Source organism: Melanaphis sacchari, unplaced genomic scaffold, assembly GCF_002803265.2.
Source record: "Melanaphis sacchari strain LSU unplaced genomic scaffold, SCAv2.0 Contig8_pilon_pilon, whole genome shotgun sequence".
NCBI lineage: Eukaryota > Metazoa > Arthropoda > Insecta > Hemiptera > Aphididae > Melanaphis > Melanaphis sacchari.
Window position 1 is genome coordinate 4,948,125 of NW_020271635.1, and position 18,585 is coordinate 4,966,709.

An 18,585-nucleotide genomic window follows, 5' to 3' on the forward strand; every position below is an offset into this window, starting at 1 on the left:
CTACGTATTCAAGTGAAAGTAGTATACTCTCTCTGCGGCGACGGCAGAGGCAGCGATGTCGACGTTTAAAAACGTTTTTTTTTTTTATTTATCGTTTGTATATATCCGAAACCAACGAACCCGTAGTTGTGTAGTATTATAAATAGTATTTTGTGGTACCTACGGGTTTTCGGCGTCATCACAACACTTAACAGCAAACGTAGTATACATAATCTCCAAATGTATACTATATGCGTCCAATCGGTAACCCGTTATTATAATATGTATTATTGTTTATTATATTATTGAGATGCACTTCAAATTCTTACGAGTTACCCTATACACGCACTATCCGTCTATCCTACCCGCATCACCGCATTTTATGATACGGTTATTATGACGTGTGTAGAGAGAATAATTTACTACCTACCTCGACGCCTCACGACTGTTGTCGTATAGGAAAATCGTTGTTTTATTTTTTACAAGATTAAAAAAAAAAAAAAGTAACCAAGTAGACAACATTAGTTTCCATCAATTGTTTTCAAGACAGTATCGTAGAACATCATTATATTATATTTTATTTTTATTCGACGACACGCCAAATAGTAAAAATGATATTTATATAACACGAAAAGCATGTATTATGAAAAAAGTAAAACGCATAATATAAACTCGTACATACCTACTATAGAGTATAGACAGTGCCGTGCCTAGGGGGGTGCGAGAGGTGCGTATGCAACGGGCGCCATGACTACCAGGGCGCCAAAATCTTTTTATAATCTAAGTAATATAACTGATAGATGAAAGTTAACCATATTAATTTATATTTTTTAACGGTTTCAATATAATAATATCTATCATCCTGATCGGCGGTGTCGATTCATTATTTTAACTGGCGATGAGATAACGTTTTGAAATGTATTGTGGACAATTATGTAAAAATACCTATTCATGTATGGATGTAATTAGTTTTTATTTTTATCCCGAAATAACGACGTCGTTGATCGTCAATAACAATAATATACTATAAAGTATAAATATATAATGTATACTGCATTATTATTGTTATTTTATATAATTAAAAATTTAAGAACAGAATTTCGACCAGAACAAAAGTTATACGATTTTATTTTGAACCTATTTATGATAATGTTCACATCACTCATTGCAGAAATAGGTACAAAATTATTTTTTATTAGCATTTATTTGAAGATAAATTATTTTTTATGCTGCAATCAAACAAATTTGATTCGTAAATAAATGATACAGGTTTAGTACGATTAGTTCCTATCTATCAAATATTTTTTAATCTACGTATACAGTTTAAATATGATATTATTATTTATCAATAAAGTTAGAAATATAAAAATATGGTAAATCTAAAAAATTTCTCTCCCCTATTATTTTGTTATTTCTTTATAGGTATAAACATACTTAGTAGAGAGGATAAGGGCACTAAAAATAATTTTTGGCACCGAGTACTAATAATGCTAGGCACGGCACTGAGTATAGAATATTATACATGAAGCGTGTGCAGGTAAAAAATTTTAACATAATCGGATCACGTGGCCGATTGTCGGGAGATTTTTTCAAACGTGGTCATACATTTTAATGTCTAGAAGGGTTAATATTAATTTTGTTCATATCATACATGAATGATAAATGGGTATTTTTTATACATGAAAACCCATGACTAACGCACAGGATCTTCTCCTCCACACCACAAGCGGTTCTCCTGCGAGATTTTTTTTTATTATTATTACCATTGGATAGGACAGAAAAAGACATGTCGGTCGGTAGCGGTAGTTTCAAGTTTATAGTCTTATCGAAACGGATTTCATTTCTTTGGTTATATATTACTATATATATATAATATATACGTTTCGGCCAGATAAAGATAAACCCAAACAACAGCAGCAGCACGGGTACGGCCGCGGGTTGCGGAGGCGGGTTTCTTAGAAGCGGTTTTCGATGCACACCTTGCAGTACGCGGGGTTAAAAGCCGAACTCCAGCAACCCCCTCTAGGTACAGCAGGTGTTATACATTATACAACCCTCTCTCGGTATTCTCAACCCTTAGACATTCTTTACGACGTGCTTGTAATATAAGACACACGCGGTGAATAAAACTCGTTAAGCAATACGCGTTGCGCGTGTGTGCGTGTGTAGAACAGGTAAACTATAGATAGTGAAAAAGAGAGAGAGAGATAAGAACCAGTTTCAATTGTTGATTTTGCGTCTCTTCTTGGAGGCTTAAAAAAAAAGAATAATAATTCTCTGGAGGGATATTATTATAGTAGATTCTATATATACTGTACAACGGCTGTATACGACAACTCCGCACGACCTACGTTTCCCCGAGTCAGGTTTGTGTATATATATATACGTATGTATTAACGATTTCGATTTACGAGCTTGGTCGAGCCATCTGGAGATTGCGCGTACCTTCTGATCGTAAAAGGGAATATCTGCACTTATTAATATAGAAATGAAATAGAAAAAAAGCATTCCGCGAATGCACGTAATTATTGTACGCAGAGTCCGAGATGTTATACGGTCTAATAACATGCTCATGGCTCACAAAAAAAAAAATTTCAGTAGACTATTAAAACAATATTTATATGCAACTACTGATAAGGTAACACACTTTTAAAATAACGAAGAAGCAGTATTAAATTAAATAAGATTACAATGAATATTTGCAACTAATTTTTATTTTTTGACACGGCGTAATCCAAGCTATAAAATATGTGTTTCATGTTCACATTATTCTTTCTAAAAATAGATTTTTTTTTAGGACTTTGGTGTTTTCGGTGCGTTTTTTCATTGTTAAGTTATTTTTGACATAATAATTATTAAAAATATGACAAAAAAAATACCTCACTAAACGTCTTAAGGTTACATAATGTACGTATTTATAATTTTTGTATAATGTTTTAAACATGTCTTAATTTGGTTTTGGAATACCATGAGTCATTTATTTAATCATTTACACATATACATATCAGTTTTATTTTATTTCTCAAACAAATTTCACCTGTTTAATCCCATTAAAAAAAATTAAATACTTAGTGAATTTTTAAGGGCAAGAAGTTTAAAGTTTTTAGATCATAAATGAAATATTTTAGAAAAAATGTAAGGATTTCAAATATCTTAACTTTAATTACAATAAGGTTATTTATTCAAATCCGTTTATTATAGATCATAATATAAACACACGTATAGCACGCTACGGAATACAGGTATTAATATGAACACAGTAGTATTTCACCTTATTATTCAACTCGTAAATTATAACCATGGCAATATTGGCTTTAAAAACGAAATAGCAATCACAAGAGAAAAAAAATAATAAGAAAAATATATTATTATTTTTTATACAACCACGAACCAATTTTCTTTGTGTTACACGGACATCACGGATTAAATAAAAATCTGACATCTGATTTCGTAATATGTTTGTAGTCTCTGTTCTCGCTATATTAACGTTTGCTAATATAAAATAACAAGCCTTAGGCAAATCAGTAAAATAAATAAAAATTCTAACATGCAGAATATATTATATTACACGATCGAAAATATGAAGATAATTATACGAAAACGTTTATTATTTAAGGTATATAGCTAAAATAGAAACAAAATATTATGCAGTTTATAATATTAAATAAAGTGCTAAAATTTAAATTTTAAATTAAATAGGAACAAAACAGAATACAACACTTATAATTGTTACCTTAAACCTAAAAACGTTTTTACTGTATAAAATAAACCAAGTAATTATTCAAGCCAAGAAAATCAAAAAGCGCCTTAAAAAACACACATAGGCAACACAACAGCGCAATCCCAACCATGATTTATTTACAATTCCGTTTAAAACATATTATTTTTATTTGTCAATAGATTCCCGAGAAATGATAATGATTGCAAAAAGTTATTTCTATCTCATAAAAATTATCTCAATTATTATATTCATTTGAAAAGTTTGTACAATTTTTACGTTTTTTTCTAACTTGTGTGATTTTTTACACAGACTGCAGTCGGTACAAATGAATGGCGTTTTTTTCGGTTCACAATTATTACAACTCTAAATTGATATAAATGATAGTTGGCGAAAACTGCAACGATCGTGTGGTCGACAAAACACCCACGTCACAAAAACACAGATAGATCGCAATCGAACAAGGACAAAATTAAATCAACTAATTAACGCGACAGTAAATTTCACAATGAAAAATCATTATCTACAGGCAGGCAATTAATTCTCAGGGTGTAATCACAACCGTTGAGTTTTGTAGCATCAAACGTATTGTCGTATTTATGGAATTAAAACAAAAACCAACACTACAGTGTTTTCTACTCGAGAAGGACTCGATGAGATTTTCCACCGTTGATCTCTCTGTTCGACTGATTTAAAATGCGATTTTCATTCTAATTTTTTTTTTCGAGCTCGCGACCGTGTACACATTATTATTATACATAATATTATTCTTTGGCAACGTTTCACGAGCGTCAATAGGTTTTCGCGCCACCGCCATGATTATTATTTTTTTCTGTTTGCTTGTCACGGATGCGTTAACGTCGTAATAATAACAATACGTAAAATATACGCGTAACTCCTGCTGGCATTGTTATAACACGAGATATTTTGATCGATAACGTGGTGTTTTTTATGCGTTCAAATCTTTTTTCGGCCTCCGCCAAATATCGACGACGACAAACGTTCTCTCGGCGTCAAATCCGGACGCGATAACCTTCACGGAATTGCAGCATGTGCCCACCACCGCAATCATTAAGCGTCGTATGCGTGTATACCTGTGGTATTATTACTGTTTATTATCCATTACAATTTGTCGAAAACATTATTTTTTTTTTCCATCATCACAATATCACATCGCCACGTCGCACGCGCAAATTATATTTATCGCTCAGATATATACATTTTTGATGATACACGTCATTCTGAACGAACGAAACACGCCATAATGATATTATATTGTACGACTGAAGCGTCTCAACAACAGTGCGTTCTGAATGTGCCTCTGGCCTCAGCGCCATTGTGCAACGCGTGTGCTTGTTCGCGAGAAACTGTAATATTATATTATTGTTATTATTATTATTATTATTATTATTGGGTTTATTGTGTCCAAAAAGATGACGCAACACACACACACACACGACCCGCCGCCTCCGGATGAACTTTTCGTCCGACCAACTGCATATGGCTGGTAATACATAATATGCACACATCATACTGTAATGCCGTCTGTCGAAAACGAACTTCGCACGTGCCGAATTGTTCATCGAACAAAACGCGACGACAATATCTCACTGGCTCCGAGAAGTCGTCGAACGCAATTCGCCACAATTATTAACCGGGTCACGCGCGTTACCTCCTGCAGGTAACATTGGATGTTAGGGATATAATATTATTTTAGTGATTTACCGACGGCTGTAGCTGTAGTACGAACATAATACACACCGCTGACGTTCAAATCACCGACACGTTAATAATATACGCATCCTGGCCAGAGATCGACACAAACCAACAATAATAATAATAATAATAAATAAACGTTCCCAACACACACCCTGAACAAGCGCGTGTTCGTTCCAAGGACAACTGCATACACGATAATCATAATAACAACGCATAAACATATTGCAGAACACACACATATGTATACATAATAAATATTTTACGTGGAGAACGAGGTGACGATGACTAAACGTAAAAATATTATTACGCATTATTAGGCCGGGCTGCAGATATCATCACGCGCTCCGTAATCCTCGACGTATACAATTCGTGTAATAATAATCACATACGAACGACCACGTCTAACTGCTGTTGGCTATTATTTCATCTTTGGACCGTGCTTTTTGTTATCGCTCCGCCCGCCCTTCGACTTGCCTCTCGTTTTTTATTTTTTTACTTTTCTCTCTTTTACTTTGCTATTTGGTCGTTTACTCTACTAGCTCCGCGTTTTCGACTACCATTTCACACGGCTACTGCTGTAACACCGACAGTTACGGACGGTGAACACCTCTACAACATTGCAATATTATAACATCGCCCGCACGATGAATAACAATTAATATGTCCATGTACCTTAAACGATTGTCGTGTGTCCGAAAAACCCGTAAACCGTAAACCGATACGCATTGCAAGAGGCGTTATTATAGAACCGCCTTACTATAATATAGTACACTATTGCCATTTGTATTTTTCGGTGCAGAGATAGGTACGCGGGCGAGTTAATTATTTACGTGCTGCATAATATACTTTATCATCGGCTCGCGTTGGCGCAATGTTAATATCTTCCCGGGTCCCCCACACACACACGACGCGAGCGTTGCGCAATAACGCTTCACGTTCAGAGGACGTGAGAAATGCTGTTTAGTTTTTAAAAAAAAAAATATATGTACAAAAGTAGGAACTGTGTATACGCGTTTACATAATACGTATAACATTATATACTGACGGTTGGCTGTCGACGATGGACGCTGCAGCCGTTTGTATGCCTGCGAAGTGGATTTGTGGGGCGCGCGTATAGATGATGGTTAGTTTTTCACGTGAAAAAGGTGGCCTTGAGATGGCAACAACAACAAAAAAAAAAATAAAAATAAAAAACATACAAAAAAAAAAACAGAGACCGAGGAAACAATCGTGGAAAAATAAACGACGCGATGGAAAATCAATGTCGTCGTGTGTGTTATAACTCGCACATAATTATTTAAATAACCGTGATGATGACGAAGATGACGATGGCGGTGATGGTAGAAGTGGTAATTTTGTGTTTGATACAGAAGCGAAGGTGGGTGGAAGAGGGGATGGGGGGAGGGTTTCGTCAGAACGGAAAAAAAAAATCAGTTTCGGTTGTCACGGGTTGACAGGTTGATTGGACTCGGCCCAAACCAACATTATTGTGCATATCGCCACTATTGTGATACTATTATAAAACGCGAGGCGGCGGGTACGTGGTTTTTTAAATAATATAATACCATCGAAAATAAGGCGGCGCGTACAATAATTTTATATACGGCACAGCCGATGGTATATACGGTGTTGATAATCGACCGAACGCAATCTAATCGGTCGAACGAAACAGACTACCTACTGCAAGTTATATAGTGTAGCGAGCATAATAATATCGTATGTATATAAATAGTATAATATGACAGAGGCGATATACACGTACGAGATACACATGATATGATATTGACAAGTGTGTGTGTGTGTGTGTGTGTAAGTATAAATATAATATAATACGCGACGCCAGCGGTAGGTATCTCCATAGGAGAGGAAAAAAAAAAAACCTTAACCATTCGTAGACTATACAACGACGGCAAACGTCGGACGAAGCGCATTACAATAATGGTAATGTATACACACACGGTGCACAGCTACGATATGTAGGAGGTACACGTTATACGTTACAACGACAATGAAAACGAAATAATAATAATAATAATAGTAATAATAGTAATGATATTACATTAGTATATAATATTATACATTTATACGGTGTGGGGAAACGCGAACGCGGTGGCGTTGGCAGGCAGCAGCTGCCGCTGACCTACAATGGGTATGCGCGAGTACGCCGGTGGTGGAGTCCGCGATTGAGGGGAGGGGGAGGGGTGGGGGTACCGGTGTGTGTTTAATCGTAAACATATTATTGACCTTTGGGCCGGGTCGTTGAAAATAATAAATCGTTTACGGGAAAAAAAAAAAAACACACACATGCACATAGGTAGTACGTATAGTAACATAATATAGGTACCAGCTATCTATAGCTCGAACGAGCTAACGCGCACAATACGCCGACGACGGGGGTAGGATATTTTCGTCCGTTGGTATAGGTTAGCGCACGGTCGTTACATCTTGTGAGAGTGTAGCAAACATAATAAATGGAGTCCCCTAGCTACTATGGGGGAGTGCGGCCTAGCCATGGGGGAACTCGAACGCGCCCACGTTTAAGCCCGTCGATCGGATTCAATGACGTTTTATTGACGGATGTGCTCGTTGATTGGATGAACATTAATGCGATGACACGTCGTCGCTGCTGCTCTAAAAACTGTTTATTACTTTCGAAATGTTACTTTTTATTTTTTTTTTTATTTTTTCCTCCGTAAAACGATTTGTCATCGGACAACCGCCGTCGTCGTATCGCCATTATTGCCGTACGAGCACTATACACGTCCGCACACTCATCGCTCGCCGGTAATCAAAATAGAAAGTGCATAATATTATTATCCGAAAAGATTGCAACGCACCATATCGTCTTCAATCGCACTTGTGAAGAAATCGCAATCCCGAACGAATTCGGCGAGTCGTCCAAACGTTTACCCCAACCCGGTCCACCGCCACCCCCCCCCACCCGCCAGGCCCACAAAGTGTAGAAAGTGAACTGCTCAGGACGCCTTTACGTTTCCGATTAATTACACGTCCGTCACTAACAGGAACCGGATCGGTAATACGGAATTTACGTTTGAGAATTAAAGACCGACACGGCGAGCGTCGTGTCGAACGATGCGCGCCACACACACCGCCCCCGACGATAATATTATTATCGTTGCGACGGATCATACGGTAACGTCCGATGCCATCTGTCGGCCGGGTTAGCAAACCGAGTCCTAACAGTTCGTCCGCCAGATGGCGAACCGGCGGTCGTCGGGACCGTTCGAAACGACAAAAATCTGGGGAAAACATCGACAACTGTTACAGACGAAGAAAACAACAATCGTCGCCGCCGCGAGGACAAAATGTTTTTATTTTTACCGAACACCTCCCCCCTCCCCCTTGTTCGGGCGTCGTAGGTTTTCAGCGCGCGTAGTAGTAATTCTCACGTGTAAATATAAACAATCGATTTTCAAAAACATCGATTCATTCAATGGCAAAACGTAACGTATTTTTTTTTTTTTTGCATCTCACACGTGTCTGCGTTTCGTGTATGACGACGGCGATTAAATCCGAAAATATTGAACATGTGCTCGATTTCAACCGCTCGGAAGAGAGATTGACAACGATTTCCGAAATATTAATAATCGAACGAAGCACAGAATACTTCTCCATTTTGACTTTATGACTATCCGAGAGTCTGCCCCGGTCACCGTTCTATACAGCCTCCCGACTATTCTTCCTATCCCGAATACACGAGATCATTAATAGAAAAAAAACGTAACCGTCGAAAATCAAATTCCACGATAAATTATCATAGAAATATAATGAAGTTTTAGTATCAAGGTTAATGCAATCGCACATTAACACCTATGTCAACATGAATCCGGATCAACGGATAAATTAACGAAAAAAAAAAAAAATGCTAATTAAACAACAACAGTACCAGTTTATCTGGATTTACTGTGTACAATAATATTATTTTAAATGTATACTGTGAACAACCACCGGTTTAAATAATTATTGGTATCGAGTATAAATGCATAATAGACGAATTAAAGGGGATACATCGACTAAAAAAAAAATCATGTATATTTGTCGTTGTTTTTTTGTGCATTTTATCCAACGTAAAATCGAACTAATAACGATCATTATAGTCTATAATACCACTAAATAAAAAATATAATATTATTATAAAAAAAGGCATGTAACACCGCCACGCAAGTATAAAAATAAATAACTTGGTATTTAATAAGTTTGAAGCAGTTTTAGGCCCGTGGTTATTATTATTATTTATTACATTCGAATCTGGTACTATTAGGTATATGCTGGTAAGTATACCTAATTATGTACCACAAGAGGGTTGAATAACAGATAATACATAGTAATTATGGGAAATTAATGGTGTACGCGTATGGAGAAAAGAATTTCGATGAACCGCGGGATAACGGCCAATACACGCATAATATTATTCTATAGAAATAAACTATAACTAATAACGAATATCCATTACATTTATATAGCATTTGATCGAACGATAAAATGACCTTAGCCGACGAAACGCGTATGGTATGATTGTATGGTTAAAACCCTTATGGGTAAAGGTGTATTTTTTTCGCTGTCCGTAAAAAACGGTAATAAAAATAATCGTATTAAAAAAATTCGATTTGAATTGACAAAAGAAATTAAACAAAAACTTTAAAAAAATATTGAAATATGCAATTATGCATATGTAAATACATCAAGTTCCACTTTATGTGCGATTACCGGTCAAGTATATAAAAATATATAAACCCACTAATGATAATCTTTAAAACTGTGTCATGGAACAACTCTTACACCACCACGTTTAATATAGTACGTTACATTTGCTCAATTGAGTATAAAATACATTTGTTTTTTTTTAAATATATATAAATATTTTTAGAAGCCAAAATAACATCTACACGAGTAATCCTATTTAATGAATTATAATATAGTAACCTTGAATCATAATAGATGTACCTACACCACAACATGTCATATTTCACCTAATAGGGGCTTGAACGATTTTTAATTTAATGGTTTTGTTTAATGTGTAAAACATGTATGAGCTTAATACTAAACTGTTGTTACACTTTGGTTTGTTTTAGTCGAATAAAAATTACACAGAAACAAAAAACTATAATATACCTAGACGAGAAATCAATAATAAAAAAAAAAAAAAAACAATTGCTTCCCAAAATTAATTTCTCTTTTGTTTGTTCGTCGTCGTTACGGTACGCCATACATACATAATATTACATTATAATATGTGAACAAATTGGCGGCACCAGTGAAAACAACAGAACGCGTAATCTTGACGAGATTATTATTTTTTTTTAATCAAATGACGACTGCGGATGAACGGACCAACGAAAGAAACACAACGACAGCGAGTCTTCTCTCCGGGTGTGTAACCTTCCTTAACACCGCACATTGTCTGTTCGTCTGGACTACAACCATGAACAAAACCAATTAATACAATAAATCCGACGAGATACTGTTTTCTGCACGCATTCGATCAACGGTTGTTGTAATACGAATATACTCTCAATGCCCAGCCCCGTTGACCGTTTCCAAACGATTCATTTGCAGCGTTCAGCATTATTTTATAATCATAGGAAAGGTTACATTTGTTTTCTCTCTCCGGCCAACTCATAATATGGTCAATTTACGTTTAGAATCAACCTTATGTTATTAGCTATAATGGTATTACCCCTGGTATTACAGTTAATTGACCAATTATCAAACTTAAAGTTAAGAACATTATCTGTGTTAGTGAATTTTCTTTTTTTACGATATTTTGATTTTATGCAAATAGTATGAGTGTATAAAATATTATTATTTAACAACACCTATAACTTGCATAAAAATTTAAGTATTCACAAAAAAAATAAATAAAATACTAATTTACAAACACAATGTTCTCAAATTTGAGTTTAATAATAGATCAATTCGTTCTAATACCAAAGTAAAATCCATAAGAAAAGTCCTGTTAAACAAAAAATTGCTGTTGTGCGTGGATCAATGAGAGTAAAACAAATAGTGCGCAGGCACTCTTAGCCAATTTCCGCGAAAAAAGTAATCAACTCTGGGTAAACGGTTAATTTTCCTTTTTTCTTGATATCCGCTGCTGCTTTTGACTGGCACGCGTATCAATCACGTTCTATACCGCATATACGGTGTCGATTATATTATTATTATTATTATTATAAAAGACTAGCAACGTTATTGTAACTCGTATAATATATTATTATTTTATATTATTATATAGTGAAAGTATTAAAAACGCTGTTCACGCCATCGCCATCACAGTGACTGTTGGTTTCAGTGCCACCGTGTCCCCATTCGAAAAGTGAAAGATCCATCACCCCCTCCCAATTGCGTTTCCCCTCACCATCACTCGACAACGCAATACTACCGGTAGACTGGAACCTACCGCCCGCTCTGAACGTACTTGTACGACGTGTGTGTGTGTATTTTTAGTCGGGTCGTAGAAATTTTAATTTTAGAAAACGCCGGACCCGCTCTATAATAAGTACGTCTATAATACGTATTAACGTATATATAATATAAATAATAATATGAAGATAAAATATGTGCGTGCAACCAAGAAAAAATTAAATACAAAACACATTTATATAATAGTGTTATAGATTAATTTATTTACAACGGCCGACAGGCAGTCGAACGAGTCGTTTAAATGTGCAAATCTGATAGGTAGGTTATAAGGTAAAAATATGGACAGAAAATAATATTGGTCAGTCGGTCGTGTTCAGAAATATTTTTATAACACAAAGATAATCGGTCAGACGTCGAAATTCGAAACCAAGCTCTTAAGTTATTAAATGCACACAACCGAGTTAAGGGGGAGAAGGAGGAGGGCCAGTAAACCAACCGTCAATAACTCGTAAGTGACATTATTTGAAATCTAGGGTCTTACGTATTCTACTATACGCATAATATCGTCGAATTGAATTTCAATATTAATATCTATCTTCGGAGAAAAAAAATATACAATATAAACATGTATAGAGATAACTGTAAATCGTTGACAAAATTCATTTCAGTAGTTTTATTTGTAATGAAAAACAAAATATCATGTCAGACAAAAACAGAGTTATCGACCGTGTAGGTATATTAACATAAAACATGCCCAGTTGTACACGCATCCGATCACCGAGAACAACCGAATGAATAGACGGCCATAAAAAAATATGATCACTATATACTCTGGCGATGATGTACATAACATATGATTCACAGAAGTCGATACGCTTTTACTATTATTACTCGTTAGTGTACAAAAAAAAAATAAATAAAAAAATAAAAATGCGGCGGAGAGCTGATGCAGTGGACCGGATATCGGTAGTAACTACGATAATAACGACATTAATAAATAAACTCCATCGACGGACGAATGGAGAAAAAAAAAACACTGAGATTTCACTTTGACTGTTTCCAGCAAATATAAATTACTGTACACGGTGATGACTAAGAGAAAAAATTCAGTCGCGCATGCGTACGCGTAGACGACGAAAAATCCGACTGGTTAACAGGCTCCGGGGTGTAGGTCAAATGTCGGTTCCCTTTCTATAATAATAATAATAATAATAATAATAATAATAATAATATGATATATTAAACGCGGTATGACCCACATACACGGTATACCGGCTCGCGGTGTAAAACAATATCTCCAAAACCGACGACGTTTCACCATTTTTATGTGCTCAGTTAAAAAGTAGTCACGTCCGTCGACCACTGTTATCTAACCCGGCACACGCTGCGTCGTTCGCCGTCGTCGTATGTGGTAAACGTCATTTTTTTTTATTTATTTTTTTTTTTTGTATTCTTTCGAGCGCGAGCACACACGGTTCATTACCGAGTGCAGACAATACAAAACGCCCGCAGTGCATTGTATTCATCGTCGTCGTCGTCGTCCGGGAGAGAAAAGAAAAAAAAATTGATACATCTACCGACATTACTACCGCGATGCTCCGTTACGTGTTAGGTAATGCAAGTATAATGCACCAAGATGCATCGTTACGACGGAAAACGCGTACGACTAATGGTCGCGATCCCTTTCCACGACGGGCGGTCGCGTTTCCCGAAATCATCGGCCCGCGAAAAAAATAATCACAATAATAATACGTCGTCCGACGACCTTGGGCCGATTATTATCGTCGTCGTTTCGTTTCGGCCCATTCACCGGGCGCGAGCGTTCTCTTCGATTCGTGAAATCCTCGTCGATTTCCCTTCATAATGATAAATAATTACCAACCATCACTATAATATACGGTACAACAACAATAATATTATTGTCGTGTCACGATCACAAACCGTTCGCGATCGAAAGTCCTTGACTCGCGCAACCCTTTGAACGAACGGACGCCCACACAGTTATGTGTCCATCGCTCGCACGCACACGAGCGAGAGTACGTAAGAGGTTGGTGGGGGGGAGGAGACGTCGAAAAGAATTGAAAAAGAATTTCATGAATTATTATAATATATACAACGACGGGTCGTGTGTGAGCGGCATAATATATTATAACGTACGACGTCATAAACTGTAAAATTTCAACCAATTAATGTGTCATGCGCGCATACGGGTGGCGTATACGAAATAAATACAATATAAAAAACATACCACATCAACCCGCATTTGAGTTGTGCGCGCTTGAGCGATGTTCTTTCTCGTAGACGAATGTGCGTTTAATAATAAATAAATCGACTTTTTTATCATCATTAACTTTCAAAAACACACTTCATTTGATTTGTACACACTCCAATGCAGTTTTTATATAGATACAATTATTTTCATTTTTTTCCAACGTAAACCGATAGATTTAATTTTAACTGGAAATCATTTAATGTCGATGATAATATAGTTATCGTGCACTATAATTGCAGCTAGTCGTCACCTTGTTGTAGTATATCATTATTAGCCGGTTAACCACAAACAAAAAAAAAAAAAAAAGAAAAGAAAACGTTATCTAGTATTATAATAGTGTATCAATATAAAGCTGTAGTATGGCCGGGCATAAAACTTATCGACGTCTTTCAAAAGAAATATTACCAAATGGTGTGTATTCATAATATGTACATGGTCTACACAGAATATTATATCATGACATAATATTGTACGCCCGCAATTATTTTAATGTAGACACCGCGAAAAAGTTTACTTCTCGCTAAAGCTTGGCCTACATTTTATTATCAGCCGAGTGTACCCTCCGCCGTAGTTTGCAAGGTCAAGGAATTATTATCGCGGATAAAAAAAAAAATATATAAAAAACGAGCGTAACCATTATAATATACAGATTAACATAATAATAATAATAATAATAATAATAATAATAGTACGCCTGTAATAACGAACCGATCATCTCGTCGATGACGACGACAAGTACCTACGTTGCATATATAGGGATCAAGTATGCGGTATATTAAATAATTAAAAACTGATAAAAAGTTCAATAAAGTGATCCGTTATAACGCATATTTTTGTTATTGTCACAGCGGACGGTCTGCATGAAACGTTCTTTTACGATGTATGGACAAAGAGAAAGGCCTCTTCTCTTTCTCCCTCGTACATAGCATTATTATTTTATTATATTAATGTACCACCGTTCCGCGGCCGCCCAAGGTTAAGCTACCCAAGGGCGATATTGTTCTCCGACGAGCGAGCTGGTAAGCAGCGCAACGGACGCGAAGAAGAAAACTACAGAGTATAGTTGTTACCTATTGTAGGTACCGTTAGGTATTTTTTACGTTCGAAATATGTTTTACTATTATTATTATCATTTTATCATTATCTGATGATGAGACGCAAGGAATAAAAGAAAACGTACCAGCATGCGATGAAGTTGCTGTATAATAAAGTAGTATATATTCCCCTTTCTTGATTTTTTTTTTTTTATAACTCATTATTATTATTTTTATACTTTTACCCGTATCGCTGAGATTGTTTTAGTCGGTTTTTATTTTATATCTCGAACACATGCAGACGGTTTCTAATATTATGTATATTATTTTTGTTTTTGAGAAAAAATGAAGGACCACAACCAAAAAAAAAACATTGTACCGTTGGCTCGGCAAGCGAATGAAATATATATATATTATTGAAGGGTGGTGGGAGACTGTAGCGGCGGAGAGAGGAAAAGAAAGAGATATACGGACACGCGAGGCTCAATGACCTACATATTTGTTTTCGTATCAGTCCGCGCGAGTGTGATGTATACATGTATAATATATTACTGTATAGTGTGTAAACACACAAGGTCTATCCCAAAATTAATAATCCCCACCTTCGCGTCAAAAAACGATGGCGACGACCACGACAACGACGTATAATAACTCTCGATACTACTTTATTTCTTTCGCCATTTGTAACGAAGTAATGTTTTCTTTTGTAAGAATAAAAAGAAAAAAACATTTTGGCACCCAGAGGTCCGCAGAGGTCAACCGTCGAACTTTGAATAAATTTCCGTAACCCAATTACGTGATTGATACCCCGCAGACTGTACACATCGTATGTTATAATAGTATATGTGTGTGGCCTATATACAGCGTGTACAATAGTACAACAATATTATGTATGCGTGTATATATATAGTACACATAATATAATATTATATATGTATAAATAAATGTGAAAATGGAATCTTTGTGACGCATGTTCTCTAAAACTACTCATATCCGATTTATCTTGATATTTTTTATTTAAATAAAAGAGTACGTCGCGGAGCAATTTTTTTAAATTCTATTAATAAATGAAAAATTGAGTTAAAAATTTTTTAAATAATCGGCAAATATTCACATACAATTTTTTTTTCATCCTTGTTACTATAATAATTATTAGTTATTATAAGATATAAGTATTTTAACAAATAGTTGATGATGTAATAAAAACAGTATAAAACTTTTTCGTTATTTTTAGTTTACACAGTTGAAACCTTATGAATTGTTAGTTTTTAATTGAAATGAAAGAGAAATCAAATTTGGGTTATTCAACAACAAAAAAAGATAAGAAAAATAATTTTCGAAAAATTCTGCTTGTAAATGGTCCAACGAAAAGCAACACTGGCGTGACAGTCATATATCAAGTTGATGTGTCGAAAAGATCATCTATACATCAAATCAGAAAACTTAAAATATTATTTATCCACACGCGTTACACTAAATGATAGCATTAAGCAACCAAATTTAACACGGATGCGTTTTGTATGGGCAATATAGTGCACGAGGATAGCTATAATATATATATAAACATACATACACACAACATAATCGTTTAAATAATTTTTTTTTATTATTACTATTTAGTGATAATTATTATTTCTTGCTGCATTTACACACATAAACGTTCGGTTATTACGCAATCGACGACGTGAATATTCCTAGTTCCACCAAGGTCGTTTAATTGTACGTGTATATAACATACAAAGTGTAGTCGGAGAGATACAATAAACGTATATCTATAGTTGCGTGTTTAACTCGCGTAGCCAATTCAATTCAACTAGTAACATATTCATTTTTTATTTTTTTTTTTTTTTATTCATATCCGAGTAGCGTACAAAAAAAAGATTTTAAAAGTAATAATTTTCGTGAAAAATATTGATACCAGCAAAAAAAAGAAGAAAATCGTATGGAAACGCGCGCGATGTGCAGGTATAATATTCCTACACTGGGCAATGAATAATCTCAAACCTCAAGGCTTTCAGTTTTTTCATTTCCAAACAGGTATAGGTGAAACACCACGCGGTCATTCGGTTTGTTTTTATATTTGTGCGTTATTTGCCGACCATACGATATATCATAATTATAAAAACGTACCTGTTTAATGGTATTAATAACAGACCAGCGACCGTGGCATTTCAAGTGTTTGATTTCCTAACTAGGCCAAGTAAATACGGACGCATATAATATTAATTGTATTATTATTTATTACACATATCAAACTTAAGGACCACACGTTAAAAAACTATGACATTAAATAATTTTATCGCGTTGTTGACACGTTCTACTGAAGTACGAAAATCCGCTTCAACAAATGAGCCAACAGATTTGTTATTTTATTTTTTTTTTTACAAAATCTTGTACTCGCATGCAATAAATCTGAAAAAGTATATATGGAAGCATCGCACCGAAAACAGACTGCAAGGAAATGCAATCGATTTAAATTTGGCACCATAAATCGGTCACTAGCAGCGTAACGATGTATGGAGGAGCGGGGGAGTTTGAATGGGCACTAAGAAACGTTCTACTTAACATAATATTATAATATAGGTGTTCACTACCTTGAAACGATTTAAAAAATAATAATATATAATATATATAAAAAAGCTTATAAACACTCACCGATTTTTCCACTGATCGGACTGTACGGGTCGTAGCTGTTGGTCGACATCGGGGACGTGTTGTAACCGCCACCTCCACCGCCGACACCTCCACCGACGACACCGCCACCGACGACACCGCCACCGACGACACCGCCACCACCGCTGCCGCCGTTGGATATGACGGCGTAGGATATGTGCGACGTGCCGGGCGACGAGGCCGGCGGCGAGTTGACGGCCAGCCAATCGTCGTGCCTGAGCCGCTTGACGCCGGCGATGTCGCTGAACAGGGTGGAACAACCGTTGCGGGACGTGGCGCTGTTCGCGCCCGGCAAGGTCCGCCGGGCGGGCTGCGCACGATGACTGCGTCGGAGGCCGTCGGCAGGCCGTGATAACCGCCGCCGCCGCCGGTGGCCACTTGCACCAACGCGGGACTACGGGGTTTGATGATGACCTCGGTGCCACCGCGGCCGCGGTTGAACGACATGAGGCCGCCGACGCCGCCGCCACCGACACCAGCGGTGGCAGCAGCGACACCACCGCCGCCGCCGTCACATTTCTGGTCCATCATTGCGGCCGCGTGCGGGTCGCACGTTATCACGCATGGACTGTGCGGCCGGGCACGTGTTGCTCGCCGCCGCAATTCGGCAGCTACGCACACCACCCCGCGATGGTGGCCGACTCGTGACCGTCGTCCGTTCGAACGTCGTCGCGTTGGTGCATGTCCCGCAGCAGCCTGTACGCAAGCCTGTCCGTCGTCGTTGTAGTTGCCGTCGATACGCGCACCGCACAGCACCGACCGACCCGACTTTCGTACTGTTTGATTATTTACAAAAATCGATACGA

The 18,585-nt window shown here is 36.6% G+C and overlaps 1 protein-coding gene across 1 annotated transcript in view; it reads right to left on the reverse strand.

Moving 5' to 3' along the window:
• Nucleotides 1-18,310, reverse strand: part of LOC112602784 (ecdysone receptor-like) — a 34,834-nt gene extending 16,524 nt beyond the window's left edge. The window contains 2 exon segments of the mRNA XM_025351111.1: nucleotides 17,762-18,076; nucleotides 18,079-18,310. Coding sequence (XP_025206896.1) covers nucleotides 17,762-18,076; nucleotides 18,079-18,310 — 547 coding nt within the window.
• Nucleotides 18,311-18,585: the final 275 nt, after the last annotated feature.